The sequence below is a fragment of the Sorex fumeus genome, unplaced genomic scaffold, assembly GCF_029834395.1.
Source record: "Sorex fumeus unplaced genomic scaffold, SorFum_2.1 ptg000213l, whole genome shotgun sequence".
In the NCBI taxonomy this organism is placed as follows: Eukaryota; Metazoa; Chordata; class Mammalia; order Eulipotyphla; family Soricidae; genus Sorex; species Sorex fumeus.
Window position 1 is genome coordinate 550,498 of NW_026606270.1, and position 16,918 is coordinate 567,415.

Here is a 16,918-nt window from a genome sequence, read left to right on the forward strand (position 1 = left end):
GAGCAAGGCCTGGTCAGTGCTCAGGGCCGGCTTTGGAATTTCCGCTGCCCGCCGGGCCTGCCTGTTCCTGCAGGATACTGCAGCCCGAGACTTGGACGTTCTCTTCGCCCGATAATGCAGTAATAAAAGTAAAAATAATACGATGAAGTAACAATTTCAATGGTTCCTCAGGAGCCGGTGTCGGGCTCGGCTCGGGACGGGCGATTACTCACGCCGTCCCCCCTCGGGAAGGTCTGCGCCAGGAATGTTTTTGGCTGCGTGGAAGAGAAAATCTGACTCACGGCGCCTCTGAACGGCGCAGACATCTGATTACCGCTTCCAGCCAGGCGTCGGGAGGTAGCTATCCCAGGCAGGGCTGCACCGACACTCTGGTTTGGGGCTTGGCGAGTTTCCTTGGTTTCTCTAGAACCACCCCACGGACAACCTCCCACACTGAAGAGGAGGAAGAGGAGATAGGGAAGGAAAACAAAATCACTCTTCAGGGGTCCCAGCCGACATCCAGAGGACAATTCCCTAAAAGGTGGCGTTCCCTGGTGAGCTCAGACCCACAGCGGCCTGGGACGGGATGGGACAGGATCTTCCCACCTTCCTATCTTCCCATAAGGACACTGGGGTCCTATGAGCTGGGCCATAGGCCCATAGCACCCAGTTGTCCTCTATTCTGGTGTCCCTGGGGAGTGACCTTTGCCCTGGGCTGGAGGGGAGAGAGGAACATGCCAAGGGGGAAGGGTTGGACTCCAAGGCATTGGACTAGAAAAGCTAGCATTTATTGAGCACCTACTATGTGCCGGGCACCCTGCAGGGTAATTTCATACTCTCATCATCTAACTCAGTCCTCACCAGCACCCTGACAGGAGGAAGCTATTTCTCCAGTCATCAGAGGGGAGCAGAGGCTGGACTAAAGCCCGCAGGGTCTCAATCAGTTGCGCGTGTCACCTGGATGGGGTCACTGTCCTCTCTCCTCTGTCCTGTCCCCTGGGGGTCCCTGCGGCTGGGGCGGTTGGACAGACTGACCTGGGGTTACGACATTCAATACATTCAGAGCGGTGAACCCCCACTGTGAGGAGGCTGCCCTGAGGCGCTCCCCAAATTTGGAGAAAACCCTCCAGGCCCGGCCCGCAGCCTTTTTGGGACTGTTGGCTTCACCGGTGCATAAATTGGAAAAATAAACACGAGGTTCAGGAAACTCCTTTCGCTTCCCCATGTTCTGAATCCGGCAAGGATTTATCCAACTGCCCTGCCAGCCGTTATTGGGGCAGATCACTGGCTTGCTGATGGGGGAAGGGAGATGTCAGGGACAACAGATGAAGGTTACAGCGTGTGGGGTGGGATAACAGGTGGTCAGGGAGGCTTTCTGGAGGGGATCCCAGTTAAACAGCAGCAGAGGGAGGTGAGGATGGAAGGAACCCTGGGCCATTCGCCCAGCCAAGAGCAGATGCAGCTTGTGCAAAGGCCCGGTGACAGGCGTGAGGGGGGAACTAGGGGAGAGTCCTCTTCTGCCTGGAGAAGCCTGAGGACCCCAGGAGAAGGCTGCTGGGCAGAACCCAAACTGCCCATGCTTCCCTTCAGGCCGCTGGCGCCCGGGGCCCACCCCCTACCTCCCTACCCCCTTCCCACCCCGAAAGGGAAGTGCAGCTTCCCTGCAAGATAAAGACCCCGCACCCCGGACCCCGAAAGGGAAGTGCAGTTTCCCTGCAAGATAAAGAGCCTGCCGGTGAGCGGGAGCGGGACTGGGCTCCAGCCTGGAATGAGGCCACCGGACCCGGGGCCGGACCCCGCAGCATCGCGCCCTGGGCACCGGTGGGCGCGACCCTTCCTCTCCGGCCCGGCGGAGCGGGAGGCCGTGCTGGGCGGGCCCGGGTTGCGCGTCCCTCCCCGCGCGCCCCTCCCCGGCCCCGGCCCCGCGAGGGTCCCGCGCGCGCCCCGCCCCCGCCCGCGGCGCCGTCGGGGCGGGGACGTGGGGGGGCGGCACCTGGACGCGCCGCCGGCCGCCCGCTGCCCACTCGCGCCCGCCCGGCCATGGCGCGCGCGCTGGTCCTCGGCGTCCTGGTCCTCCTGCTCGCGCTCCTGCTGCTCGCGCGGCTGCTTCTGCGCCGCCGGCGCTGGCGGTGAGTGTCCCCGCGCGCCCCGCGCGCATCCCCGAGTGCGCGGGGTCCGGCCGGCCGGCGGGTGCCCAGAGCCGGGACCCCGCACTCGACCCGACTCCGGGGGCCCCTGCCCATCCCAGGGGCGGGAGAGACGGACGGCGTGGGTGGGGGGTAGGACAGAAGACCCGGAGGCGCTTGCCCGGGGGTCCACCCCGAGGGCCTCCACCAGCGCCCCGAGAGAAACTGAGGCTGGGAAAGGCGCCCCTCCCCGCTGGGGTCCCTCGCGAGGTCCCCAGATCCAGAGGTCTGGGCCCAAGACCCCGAAGGGTTTCTCCAGTGTCCACAGAGAAGGTGGGATTCAGGAGAAAAATGTAAGACCCACACTCCCGGCACCGTTGCCTTTTCTTTTACCAAACGTCTGGGACACGGGTTTGAATCGCACCCGGACAACTGGATGCCTTTGACACCGACTGAGTGAATGTTTATATCACTATAGACCGAGGCCAAGCGCCCGGCCCTTCTCCACCTTTCCTGCGCAGTGTGGGAAGCAGTCGAGTTTCCCTTTCTTTTCTTTCTCTCTCTCTCTCTCTCTCTCTCTCTCTCTCTCTCTCTCTCTCTCTCTCTCTCTCTCTCTCTCTCTTTTTGGCTTTTTGGGTCAAACCCGCGATACTCAGGGGTTACTCTTGGCTCTGAACTCAGGAATTACTCCTGGAGGTGTTTGGGGGACCCTATGGGATGCTGGGCCCGAGCCCGGGTTGGCCGTGTATACGGCAAACGCCCTCCCCGCTGTGCTATCACTCGGACCCCAAGATTTCTTTTTTAAAGCCCATTTTGCATTTTGGACTGGGGTGATGTTTATGGGGAGGGATCAGCACAGAGACACTCTCCAGCAGCCCTCACCCTGTCTGTGCTAGAAATGTTAACCGTCGTCATGGTACATTTGTCCAAATGAAGAAACCTTTTTAGTCTGGGCCTGTTAGCCAAACTCCAGGATTTATTTGCGTTTCATCTGTTTTTCCCTTAATGTTCGGACCGGTCCACGGAGACATCTCCTCCAGTCTCTCTGTCTCCAGCTCCCAAGCTGTTTTTAAAATTATATTGTAGGACATAGCATGTAGCTAGCACCAGTCTCTCTCTCTCTCTCTCTCTCTCTGTCTCTCTCTGTCTCTCTCTGTCTCTCTCTGTCTCTCTCTCTCTCTCTTTCTCTCTCTCTTTCTCTCTCTGTCTCTCTCTCTCTCTCTCTCTCTCTCTCTCTCTCTCTCTCTCTGTATGGGCGTGTGTGTGACATTCCAGATCTACAGGGAACCTTTTACTTTTAAACATTCCGTTGACTTTCCAAGTAATGAGCTCATTATATTTGCAACCTTGGGCATCTTTTCGGGTTGATTGTAAAACCATGTACTCCGGCATTTGCCCGGGAGGACAGAGATGAGGAGGACAGATGGGCTGCCCTCTGAGGGAATGAATGATTCCTCGCAGCTTGCCAGGGTTTTTGGGGTGCTGAGGCAGAGTCTGGCTGGCCGCTCCTCCCCGCCCGCAGGGTGGGCCGCCCTCCCTGTGTCTGCAGTATTCTCTGTGAATAAACGCAGACTTCCCACTCTCTCTTTCTTCCTGTCACTGTTGGTGAATTTTTAGGTTGTTTCCAGAGTTTTTACCCCTTCCTGTGATGCTCCGCAGACGTCTGACACTCTCTGCTTTTCTTTGGGGTGGATGGAGCCACCCTCAAAGACACAGATTCCAGGGGGCTCCGAGCGCAGCATTTCTGAGTGGCTGGAAATGCCTGTTGCCTTGCAGCCAGCAAGTTGAGCAGGAAGTTTCCCCATCTTCAGAAAGGGACACTTGGTCCGAATCATCACTGGGTTAAAAGGAAGGACACTGGGGCTGGAGCAATAGCATAGCGGGACGGGCATTTGCCTTGCACATGGCTGACCTGGGTTCGATTCCCGGCATCCCATGTGGTCCCCCAAGCACCGCCAGGAGTCATTCCTGAGTGCAGAGCCAGGAGGAACCCCTGTGCACCGCTGGGTGTGACCCAAAAAACAAACAAGCACAAAAAAAAAAAAAGAGGGACGGACACTTATAAAAAAAGAAGGACACTCACTAGGGCTAGAGCGACAGTACAGCAGTTAGTCTCTTGCCTTGCACACGGCCGACCCGGGTTCTGTCCCCAGCGCCCCATCTGGTCCCCCCTGCGCCCCCAGGCTCATCTGCAGTGACCCCTGAGCACCAAGCCAGGGGTGAGCCCTGAGCATTGCTGGGTGTGATCTCAAAACAAACAAAACCAAACAAAAAAAGAAGGAAGGACTCTTTCACCTGGTTTCAGCTAATCCCTGCCCTCCCCCCAGACGGGTTGCTTCTCTTCCAGAGTCAGTCCCCGTTTGTTTACCGCGGGCAGAGTCTGAGGATCCGCATGTGGATATTGGGGTGCACTGTGTATGTGAGGGTTCCACAGAGCTGGCGCTGGCCACCGATCTCTTTCTCTGCCGCCCTGGCAGGGGTCATGGTGTTGCCCACCCCTGACCGGAAGGAGACTGAGGCTCAGAGGGGCGCAGCCCCTTGTCCGGGCCAGCCTGGGCAGCAGGGCTGGGCTGTGGGAAACAGTGACTCGAGTCAGAAGGGCTTCTCAGCCTCCACGTCCCCCACTGCGCTCCCTACCTCGAGGTCTGGCAACCACACGGTGTGAGGAGAATAAACCATGGAGCTCGGCTGGAGGGTCCTTCCGGAAGGGCGGGGCGGAGGAGGGGGGGAGGCAATGTCCCCGGAGCACCCCGCGAGTGACTCCTGAGCACGGAGCTGGGAGCAGCCCCCAGGCACCGCCAGATCTGGGCCCTCCCAAGACGGCAGACGGAAACAGCACAGCGACGAATAAATCTGTTCCTAAGCGGCACCATTGAGCCCATCAATCACTTGTTTGCCGGAGGCAGAACCCAGTCCCGGATGGATGGCTCTGGGGTGTGACGGCCGGAGTTCCATCCACCCTCACACATAATGCAGAGTCCCAGCTGCCTGTGGGGGATGGGGAGACCCAGTGGCACGGACCCAGCCTCAGGCCAGCTGCGACTCAGCCTCTCCGCATCCGACCGACCACCCCTGTGGCCTTCCAGCAGGGGCTGTCCTGTTGGAGGCTCTTCTGGTGCCACTGGATTTGCTTTTTTTTTTTTTCCGGGGGGAGAGGTGGGGAGAATGGAGGTAGCACACCCGGCTTAGCCCTGGCTCTGTGCTGAGGAATCACTCCTGGCGGGGCGCAGGGGACCACACGGGATGCTGGGATCGAACACAGGTTGTCCACATGCAAGGCAATCTCCCTGCTGCCCTCTCTCTCTGCCTACCACTGCTCTTTTTTTTCTTTCTTTTGGGTTACACCCAGTGATGCACAGGGTGTACTCCTGGCTCCGCACTTAGGAATTACTCCTGGCGGTGCTCAGGGGACCCTATGGGATGCTGGGAATCGAACTTGGGTCGGCCGCGTGCAAGGCAAACGCCCTCCCTGTCACAAGCGCTCCAGCCCCCACTGTTATTTCTATTTCTTAATATTGTTAGTGAGAAACGATTCTCTGGATCTGCAGGTCATAAAAACAGAAACACAAAAACTAGGGTGAAGGACTTCCGAGTGGGAGGCGGAGGGGAGGTGTGGCGGAGGCTCGGAGGTCACCGCTGGGGAGGTGGCGGGTTCTGGGTCACCCCAGGTTCCCGGCAGACTGCCCCTAGGCGGGCCCCAGGAAAGAAAGGGTTAAGTGACCCGAACAGCCCCCCCCCCCAGGCTCCCTGCTAATTGCCCCCTTTTTGTCCACCTCCCCCCAACCCCCATTAAGTCCTCCTGGAGCCCCTGGGTTGAGTTGAAGTTTCTGGAGAGAGAAGCCGACCTGGCACCGGCTGGTCGCTCTGGACGCTCTTGACCGTGGCCCAGCTCGCCCGGGCTCTTCACCCACACTCTTCCCCCTCGTCCCCATCAGCCACTCAGCGAGCACCGTGGGCGCAGGAGCACGCTGCGTTCTCTCCTGTGCCCTGCGTTTATTAAGCACCTACTGTGTGCCCAGTTCTGAGCGTTCCCTGACCCCAGCAGGGCCCCATTCCACAGGAGGAGCTGAACTCCCAGAGGCAGCTGGTGGCCATTCTCACCCTGGACGCTGACCTGTGGAGACGAGCAAGCACCAAGTGGAGCTGGCCACGGGGTCCGGAGGGGACGGTCTGGGAGGCCCCGCCCAGGGGGGCAGCCCCCGGGGATGCAGGAGAGAGGTGACTGGCATGTGGACAGGCGTTGGGGCTAGGCTGGGGGTCCAGGCCTCCTCCCCTGAGCCCCTGCGGGGCCTGACAGTGCCTCTGAAGTAGTGAGAGTGAGGTCGAGACGCGGGGTCCCCCCACTCCAGCTGGCAGCCGCGGCCGAGTCACTGTGCACTATGTCCCTGGGGGCGGTGGGACCGCCTGCCCCCACGGGCTCGGGCTCCCAGCCCCTGACTTCCTGTCTTTGTCTGCTCCTCCTGGGCACATTTCTGGAGAAAGATGCCAGCTGCCTGCAGGACGCCAGGATGGGGAGGGCAGAGAGACTCGGGCCGGCCCGTAGGTTTCGGGAGAGCGTCAGGCCCTGTTGAGGCACCCGGTCCCCCACCTGCAGCATGGGGTGCCGGTGTCCACTTGGGCAGCACCGAGAGTACATCAGGAACCCAGATCCGGCCAGAGGGACAGTGCCGGAGCAAAACCACTGGCTGTGACCCTGGTTCGAATCCCGGCACCAGATCCCCCTGATTAGTGCCCGGATCACTCCTGAGCACAGGCAGGAAGTGGGCCTGTGGGCAGTTACCAGGCCTGAGCCGGTCAGTGGGCTTGGTGGGACGGCGCCACCCACACAGGGGCGACCTCTGAGCTTGTAGCACCATGCACAGAACCGTCTGGAAAGGAGTGGGCTTTGGGCCTGGTGCTTCCCAGGTGCTCCCCTCCCCTGATTCCATCTCACTCCTGGGCCCTGAGCAACAGCAGAGAAGGGAGGCGTTTGCTTGGCCCGGCAGTTGGCCTGGGTTCGATCCCTGACACCCCATATGTTTCCCACCACCACCCCCATGAGCCCACCAGGCTCCTGAGTGCAGAGCCGGGGGCAGCCCTGAGCACGGCCAGGTGTGGCTCCCCCCAAAACTCTGCCCCGGTGCCCGCGCCCCCACAAGTGCCAGGCTCTGACCCGAGACCTGCTGCCCCCGGATACGTGCCATGTGGACCCGGTATCCGGCCTCAGAGCTGGACTCAGGTCCAGGGTGCCACCCTCCCAGCTGCTTCCTCTGGGACTGCACACAGATTCCTGCCACCTGCAGAACCTCGCAAGGGGTGCTCCTGCCCCAGGGCCTTCGCACTTGGTGCTCCCTCTGCTTGAGACGCTCTCCTCGCCCTCCCCCTGCACACGCAAACTTCAGATCCATCCTTCCTTCCTTCCTTCCTTCCTTCCTTCCTTCCTTCCTTCCTTCCTTCCTTATCTTTCCTGCCCTCCTTCCCTTCTTCCTCCCTTCCTCCTTCCCTCCCTCTTTTCCTCCCTCCCTCCCTCCCTCCCCATTCCCCTCTGCCCTCCCGCTGTAATTGGGCCACAGACTCCATATGGCTTCCCTTCACGGCCTCCAGTCTCTGCTCAAAGGTCTCAGGGAGCACCACCCCACTTCACAGGGACCCGGTGTCCTGCAGTCTCCCTCCTCCTGCCCTACCCAGTGGTGATGTGCTCTGTGGTCCCCGCAGGCGACGTGGCGAGCCTCCCCTGGACGTGGGCCGGGCCCCATGGCTGGGCCACACCCTGGAGTTCGGGAAGGACCCTGCCCGCTTCCTGAGCAGGATGAAGGAGAAGCATGGGGACATCTTCACGGTGAGTGCCACCTGCCTAGTGGGAGGGGCGGGGCCTGGAGCATGGGGGGGGGGGTCCCTTCACCATCTGCGCTCAGACCCAGCCACTCAGAGAGAGACGGGGCCCCGAAGCTGCCCAGCGATGGAGCAATAGCACAGAGGGTAGGGCATTTGCCTTGCACGCAGCCGACCCGGGTTCGGTTCCCAGCATCCCATTTGGTCCCCTGAGCACCGCCAGGGGTAATTCCTGAGTGCAGAGCCAGGAGTAACTAAAAGCAAAAAAAAAAAAAAGAAAGAAAGAAAGAAAGAAAGAAAGAAGTATTTCACTTAAAAAAATATTAAATATAGAACTGTTAGATAAGGACTGGAAAAAAACAGTACAGCAGGTAAAGGTGCTTGCCTTCCATGGGGCTGACCCAGGTCCCCATATGGTCCCCCGAGCTGACCAGGAACGATTCCTGGGCACAGAGCCAGCAATGCACAGCAGTTACTCCTGGCTCTGTGCTATTGCTCCAGCCCCTATATTTAATATGTTGTTAGCTTCATATACATCTATTTTTATTGTGCTTATTTTGGGGTACACTCCCAGTGGTGCTTAGGAGCCCTTTTTTATGCTTGGGGGTCACTCTGGTATCTAGTGATGGGTGAAACCTGGCCCTCCTGGATACGAAGTGTGTGCTCTGGGCTGGCGTGTTCTCTCAGGCTTGTTATACATCAATTCCTTTATTTTTTTATTATTATTTTTTTCTTTTTGGGTCACACCCGGTGATGCACAAGGGTTCCTCCTGGCTCTGCACTCAGGAATGACTCCTGGCAGTGCTCGGGGGACCCTATGGGATGCTGGGAATCTATCCTAGGTCAGCTGCGTGCAAGGCAAACGCCCTACCCACTGTGCTATCGCTCCAGCCCCCCCCCACATCTGTTCCTTGAACCAAGCATGACCCGTTCACCCACCTTTCGGGCACCTTTTCAGCTTCCGGCCACTGGCACGGCTCTTTCTGTCGCTGTACCCATTCTCCGCCAGCCTCCTCTAACCATCTCCCAAACTTTGCTCCATCCTTACTCGCTTCCACCCAGCCCCCGGTTGCCCGTCCTGGCTCTTGCCAGCGGCCACTGTCCTGTCCTTCCACCTCCTCGCCCACATGACAGTCCAGCAGCATTTCCTCTTGGGCACCGGGCTCTTTCTCGAGAGCCTGGCGGGCATAACACACTCTCCGGGCTCTGAACGGGAGGTCAGGGATAGCGGCTGAGCTCTGTGCCTCCTTCCCCTCTTGGGCATGGCCCCTGCTGCCACACCCACCACGTTCCCTGCTCGTGCCCTCTCCTTTCCTCCCGTCCACTCCTCTCCTTCTGTCCGTTCATCCTCCCATTTACTCACCATCCACAATCCGTGACCTCGTCTTTATCCCCTGACACCGTTTCATCTATGTGGCTACAGTCTAGAAGATTTATCCTCACAGAGGATAAATTCATCCATTTCCTCCACCTTTCCCTCCTTCCCACCACTCATCCATCCTACTTTCCTTGCGAACATCTATCCCTTCATCCTTTCTCCATCCATCCCTTAATCCATCCACCCATCCATCCATCTGTCCCTCTATCCATACACTTGTCTACCCTTCTGTCCATCTATCCACACACCCACTCATCCATCCAACCATCCATCATCCATCTAAGTGTCCTTCCGTCCTTCCATTCTTCCATCCCCTTATCCATCCAGGCGTAGTTCTCCCATCCCTCCATTCTTCCATCCATCCCTGGCCATCCACTTATCCACCCACCTACCCATCTGTCTGTCCAGCCATCTACCCACCCACCCATCCATCCATCATCCATTCATTCACCCCAATCCATCCATCCATCCGTCCATCCCTCCATCCATCCATCCACCATTCATTCCATCCATCGGTCCATCCATTCATCTTACTATCCCTCCCTCCCTTCTTCCTTCCCTCCACCCCTGAGGCATACAACAGTCCCTGTTTCCACGTGTGGGCTGACTCCTGCCGCCGGAGCTCTGACAAGAACCAGAGAGTGGGGTTCTAGGAGCCTCGACTGGGCTTCTAGAGCAGCCTTGACGGGGGTTTCTAGAGCAGCCTTGACTGGGACCCTAGAGCCTTGACTGGGGTTCTAGAGTGGCCTGGGCTGGGGTTCTAGAGTGGTCTCAGCTAGGGTTCTAGAATGTCTTCGGCTGGGGTTTCAGAACCTCAACTGGGGCTTTTAGAGCAGCCCTTGTTGGGATTCTGGAGCCTCAGCTGGGGTTCTAGAGGGGCCTCAGCTGGGGTTCTAGAGGGGCCTCAGCTGGGGTTCTAGAGCGGCCTGGGCTGAGGCCTCTCAGCCGCGCTCTCCAGCTGGAAAGGGCTGAGGGACGGTCTCTGCCTCCCAGGCGGCCCATGTCCACTGCAGCTGGGGTGGGGGCAGGGCCGGGGCCCGGGGGAGCCCCTCACGTGAGTCCTTGCCGGCCCCCAGGTGCTGGTGGGAGGCAGGTACGTCTCTGTGCTCCTGGACCCCCACTCCTACGACTCGGTGGTGTGGGAGCCGCGCAGCAGACTGGACTTCCAGCCCTACGCCCTCCTCCTCATGGAGCGGATCTTCGACGTGCAGCTTCCGCATCATGAACCCGGCGAGGAGAAGGCCAAGCTGAAGCCGTGAGTGTGGGCAGGGGTGGGCGGCGGGCCCAAGCCCCCTCCCCCCCCCACACACAGAGCACCCCGGGTCATGGGTGGGGGCTGATTCTCAGGAGGAGGCAGCGGGCCCCAGACCCCGCTCCAGGCCTGGCCAGCACCCTTCCTCCCACGTGACGTCAGGCAAGCCGCCTCCTCCTTGAGCCTCTTTCCCAGTCTGAAATGAAGGGGTGGGGGCTCGTGGCTTTGCACCCCTGCGCTGTGCCCTGCATCCAGCCGGACTTGGTCTTGGTTTCCCACTGGGAGCAGGTGGCAGCCCCCCACCCCTGCTGCCACCATCAGGGGACAGCTGGTTCCGGGCAGTGACTTCACCAGGTCACCGACCTGTCACTGACCCGGCCAAGCTCCTCCCTCCTGTGGGGTGGGAGCAGCCAGCCCGGGGCAGTCAGCCGAGACCCTCGTCCGCTCCCGCCCTCTGAGTTCACCTGCCCTGGCACGTCCGTCTGTGCCGCAGCCTCAAGAGGACACTTACATCCTAAATTCACAGAGGGGGAAACTGAGGCTTAGGGGCATAAAGGGACTTATCCCGGTCTGCACCTGCTCCGTGACCAAGCTGGACCCCACAGAGAGAGGGGTCTCTTTCAGAGAGACCAAGGGAGTAAGGCCGATTGCCCACCCCAGGGGTCCCCCCGGTCCAGTCATGATCAGCATGGCACTCTCTCCTGGGGTCAGGAAGGTTCTAGAAAGCTGGACTTTGCAGGCCAGCTAAAGCTGAGGCCAGGGGCCAGCCCGCCTTCCTCCAGGACCTGCTCCCACGGTTTCAGGGAAGTTTTTTTTTTTTTTTTTTTTTTGCTTTTTGGGGCTGGAGCGATAGCACAGCGGGTAGGGCGTTCGCCTTACAAGCGGCCAACATGGCCGACCCGAGTTCGATTCCTCCGCCCCTCTCGGAGAGCCCAGCAAGCTACCGAGAGTATTCGATATGCCAGACACAGTAACAACAAAGTCTCCAATGGAGACGTTACTGGGCCCGCTCGAGCAAATCGACGATCAACGGGAGGGCCTTTACCTTTACCTTTACCTTTTGGGTCACACCCAGCAATGCTTGGGGTTACTCCTGGCTCTGCACTCAGGAATTACCCCTGGCGGTGCTTAGAGGACCCTATGGGATGCTGGGGATCAAACCTGGCTTGGCCGCATGCAAGGCAAACGCCCTCTCCGCTGTGCTATAGCTCCAGACTCGGTTTCAGGGAGTTTTGCGGGAGCTGGCGCGTCCTGAGGCAGAGTGGAAGCTGGGCGTGCAGTGGTCAGCAGTGGGTCTGAGCCCTGTCCAGGGCCCAGGTGTCCTTCACACATTCTCCACCTGACTCTGCTGTTCTTTTTCCAACTCGAACACCCCCAAAGCTTTCACTATGCGGGAGTTCTGGGATTTCTCTGGCATCCGATCCTTGCAGACTCACCCGCGAGTCCCTGACACTCACGTGGTCTGGGGGGACCCGTGGACCCCGTCTCTGAAGCCTGGGGTGCCCAAACTGTGGAGCACGCGGCCCCTGGCCCCTTCCCAAGATGTCCCTGTCACACACGGGTGCTGCCTGGCCGCTGGGCACAGACTGCCGGGCCTTAACTTAGGGCACCATCTTCTGTGGCCTCTCACCATCCCCTGGCAGGGCCAGTGCTGACCATCGCGGAGGCTCGAGGCAGGGGCAGCTTGGCACCACACTTCCAGAATAAATCGTCTCTGGATAAATGAACACATGGGAAATGGCCAGATTCCCTTGGGTGACCCTGCGGACACCTCCTCAGCGATGTTAGAGTCCATGGGGGAAGGACGTGCATCCCCCAGAGGGGCTTGGCTTGAGGAGGGCCACCCTGTGGAGCTGGTCAGCCGGGGCTTGGGAGCCTGCAGGGTCACCGGCCACCTGGGCACTCTCATCTCTGTCCCCAGGTTTCTGCCTCTGTAGAATGACGCCATCAGAGCGGGTATCCCTGAGACGGATGCTTACTTGGAGTGGGTGATACACCCAGTGATGCTTGGGGCTGACGCCTGGCTCTGTGCTCAGGGATCACTCCTGGCAGTTCGGGGGACCCTATGGGGTGCCGGGGGTCGAGCCTCGGTTGCCTGCGTGTGAGGCAGGTGTCCTCCCCGCTGTCCTATCTCTCGTCTCTCCACTGAGAGTGGTCGTGGCCCATTGGAGGGACGGGTCCTGGTGGGGACGGGGAGAATCAGGCCCACACTGCCCTGAGCTGACCCGGGGCTGCCCGTGGACACAGCACCCACGCCTGTCTGTCCCCAGGACGCTGCTCCACAAGGACCTGCAGGCGCTCACCGAGGCCGTGGACACCAACCTCCGGACCATCCTGCTGGGCGACGCGGCGGAGGCGGGCGGCGGCTGGCACGAGACGGGCCTGTTTGAGTTCTGCTATGGCATCCTGCTCCGGTGAGTGCTCCCAGCAGGGCCCTGGGGACCCGGGAGGCCGGGGGCGGGGAAGCAGCTTGGGGCGAAGACTGCCAGGGGACCCCCTGCTTTTGTTGGGGGGACCCTCCATGTTCTGTCTAGAAGCTGCAACGGAGGCACAGGACAAAATCGAGGCCTCTGGTCACCCCAAGAGGGGCAGAACCGGGCTCCACTTAGCGCCGTTCCACCCCTGTGCCCCACAGTGGCCAGTGCGCCCCCAAGGGAGGGACGTTTCAGACCAAGGACCGGGCCCCCGGGAGGGTCACCCGGGCTGTGCCCGCCAAGGTGACCATGTTAGGTTCCAAGTCCCCACTGCTGTCGCCCAGCGCCTGGGGACACTCTGCCTCACCCTGTGCCCAGGAGCCCCAATGGGGCTGTGAGCACTGGACTGGCCCCTGGCCACTGGCCTGGTTGGCCCTGTCACTGGGGGTGGGGGCTGGGGCCAGCAGCTCGGGACCCCCCTCAGGCTCATGCAGGGACGGTCCCTAGACTCCGGCTGCCCGTGTGCTGGTGGTGGCTGGGTTTGCCCAGGTCATGGGGTTACAGGCATGGTGCAGCAGCCTCTGGGGGTGGGGGTGGGGTCCCCGAGTCCCACCTCTCTTTCCCCGGGAAACTCAGATTCACTGCCCGCAGATAGACAGGACACAGGCCGGCTGGTGACTGGATACCGAGAAGGGGTGACCCCAGACCATGAGATGCCACTGCGGAAGCCTCCCAGCCTGCCCTTCCAAATCCCAGAGTCTTTTAACGTCTGTTCCTTTGCCAGGCATGCTGTTCCCTGCAGGTCCGTGCGTCATCTCCCCTCGTGAAGCCTCATTCAAGCCTCATCTCCGGGTCCCCTCCTCAGAGACACTAAGGCGGGGCGTGGGGGGGGGGGGTCCCTCAGCCGCATTTTCCCTTTCTGGCTTCCAGCGCCACCTAGAGGCCCCCGTGTGCATGTGCGCCTGCTGGCCTCCACTGGCCCTGATGGCCCTGATGGCCCTGATGTAGAAGCGAAGTCCCCGCCCCCCGCCCCTCCCCCGACCGAGGCCCGAGGCCCAAGGCCTGGGCTGTTTCCCTCCTATTGCCTAATTTTGGTAGAGATGCAGGAAACATAAGCGGGCGGGATGGGAACAGCGGCCCCTGGACCAAGCAGGGACCCTGGGCCCGGCAGAGCGGCCCCTTGGAGGAGGACACCCCCACCAGCTCAGCCCTACTGGACCCTATGCCCTGGGGCGGGGCGGGGGGGGGTGCTTGGTTCTCTCCTTTGTCAATTCAAGACAAGGCGGAAATCCAGATTTTGAGTAAGTTTCCCCCAAAGTTTAAATATAGGTTCAGTTTGTTTTAGGAAAACTCCACCGGCCAAACCAAACATGTTTGGGGACTGAGTCTGGGCTGTGGGCGGCGCCTTTTCCGGAAAGTTTGGGGGGGGGGGCGCCCGCCTGCCTTGTTGGGGGGGCCGTGAGCCCTCCCTCCACCTGAGGGCACAGGAGCCAGGCCTGAGTGTGGGGCCCAGTGGGGGCAGGACCTGGAGTCAGGGTGGCCCGGTCATTTCCCAGAGATCATGGACCTTGGAAGTTTCAGCCATTTGTCTGTCCCTTATTTATTTATTTATTTATTTATTTATTTATTTATCCCATGTCCCTGTTTGTCCATCCACTCACCTGACCAACCACAGGTCACCCACCCACCCACCCACCTAGTCACCTGCTCATCACACACCTGCTGACTCACCCTTGTGACCGTCTGCCTCTCCTCCACCCATGTTTCCTCCATCCCTCCTCTCTTCATCCCTCCCTCCCTCCCTCTCTCCCTCCATCCCTTCCTTCCTTCCTTCCTTCCTTGTGATTGAAACGGCCCCCTCCCCGCACTGTGGGGGTGAGGGGCTCAGCAGGAATAGACCCCGGTGGTCTCCACCCCTCCACCCCTCCACCTCCCCTTCTCTTTTTTTTTTTTTTTTTTGCTTTTTTTGGGTCATACCTGGCGATGCACAGGGGTTCCTCCTGGCTCTGCACTCAGGAATCACTCCTGGCGGTCCTCGGGGGACCCTATGGGATGCTGGGACTCGAACCCGGGTCTGCCGCGTGCAAGGCAAACTATCTCCCCGCTGTGCTATCACTCCAGCCCCTCCAACCCCTCTTCTCTCATCCTGTTTCTACCCCTGGGGGACACCCCCCACCCCTGGGATCCAGTTCCGAGGAGGATCTGGGGTGGGGTGCACGGGGCGTCTGGGGGCCACTGTCTGGGGGTCTGCCCACCCCCGCATGGACAGTTAGCCCTGTGCTTTCTCGCCTGGGACGGGCCCGTGGCGCTGGGCCTGGTGGGGAAACGCTTCCCTCGCTTCTCTCGGTGTGTGTGATGTACACAGAGGCCCAGCCCGGGAGCTTGTTTACTTGGGGGTGGGGCTGGGGGTCCCAGACCCTCCCCCAGCTCCGCCTGCCCCGGCGCTGCCCGCCCTGGCCCCACCCACCACAGGCCACGCCCACTCACTCCCCGCCCCGTTGGAGCCACGCCCACTCCTGCTGCACCTGCCCCCACTCTAAGGAGCCTCTTCCCCTGCCCATCCCGCAGGTCTGAGCACTGACCCTCCTCCTCCAGGCAGCCCTCCCTAAATCCCTCTGCAGGAGCAGCCAGGTGCCCCCAGCTCATCGCACAGTGCTCCTTGCCCTTACCACACCTTCCTGGCTCAGAGATTTGGCCTTTGGTCCCTCCTTCTGGTCACCCACTCCAGCTCTGCACCCTCCAGTTTCCAGCCTTCCCCTGAGCACGCCGTTCCTGCACTCCAGCTTCCTGCTGGTCGTGCCCCCGGGCACTAGCACATCCGCCTGCTGCCCCCTTGGCTTGCTGGTGGTCATTGTCCCCCACACATGTGGTTTCTCCATGGGAGCATCAGCTGTTCTCGCTTCCTCCACGGCCGGGCAGAGAGCAGGAGGCAGAGGCTGCCCGGGGCCTGGGGGGGCAAACACTGAAGCGCCTGACCCCTCCGACCCCCCGCGGTCCCCAGGGCCGGCTACCTGACGCTGTACGGAGTGGAGGAGGTGCCCCGCACGCCCGGGAGCCAGGCCCAGGACCGGGCCCATTCGGCCGACGTCTTCCGCACCTTCCGGGAGCTCGACAAGCTGCTTCCCAGACTGGCCCACGGCACCCTGTCACTAGGTGAGAACCCGGGCCTGGCGGGTGGGGCACCGGTGCCCTGGGGACAGATGTGGAGGAAGGGCATTCTTCTTTTGTTTGTTTTGTTTTTTTTTGGGGGGATCACACCTGGCTCTGCACTCAGAAATCACCCCTGGGACCCTATGGGATGCTGGGTCTGCCACGTGCAAGGCAAATGCCCTACCCGCTGTGCTATCGCCCCAGCCCCTGAGGAAGGGCATTCTGGGAGCCTGGAGGCAGTGAGCTCCCCCTCCCCGGGGGTAACCAAGAAGACGGGAGGTCTGGCTCAGAGCAGATGGGATTGCTCTGGGGAATCTTCCTGGAGGATGTGTATGTGTGTGTGTGTGTGTGTGTGTTTGTGTGTCCACAGCTGACAGGGTCAGGGGGCTACCCCAGCTCGTATGTGGGACTATCTTCATTGCTTTTCTTTTTTTGCTCATAAGACATGCAGGCAGCAGTGAGCCGTTGGGAAGAGCAAGTAGAGACCTCCCCCCCCACCAAATCTCCCCACCCCCACCCCTGCGCCTCCACGGCCTGGGCTGAGCTTTCTCAAAACACGCAGCATGGATTTGGCGTCACGCCTGTCTCCTGCTGTGAAGAGTCTTTTGTCTCTTTCGGGGAATGAACACGTGCATGACGGATGCACACATACCCCTGTCTCTCGTCTTACGGAGCCAATTTGCCACAGAAAAGCACACTGTCCCCAGAGTCACAGCACAGAGGTGAATGTGTCTGTCACCTACTACAGCTTGCTCAGCCCCCTCCCCCCAGTCCGTCAGGAAGCCTCTGAGCAGGGCTCCCCACTCAG

At 60.5% G+C, this 16,918-nt stretch overlaps 1 protein-coding gene across 1 annotated transcript in view; it reads left to right on the top strand.

Moving 5' to 3' along the window:
- The first annotated feature begins 1,986 nt into the window (after positions 1–1,986).
- PTGIS (prostaglandin I2 synthase) overlaps positions 1,987–16,918 on the top strand; it is a 35,334-nt gene continuing 20,402 nt past the window's right edge. The window contains exons 1-5 of the mRNA XM_056108473.1: positions 1,987–2,108; positions 7,800–7,923; positions 10,371–10,549; positions 12,817–12,960; positions 15,962–16,113. Coding sequence (XP_055964448.1) covers positions 2,020–2,108; positions 7,800–7,923; positions 10,371–10,549; positions 12,817–12,960; positions 15,962–16,113 — 688 coding nt within the window. The 5' untranslated portion in view covers positions 1,987–2,019. The remainder of the gene's footprint in view (positions 2,109–7,799; positions 7,924–10,370; positions 10,550–12,816; positions 12,961–15,961; positions 16,114–16,918) is intronic.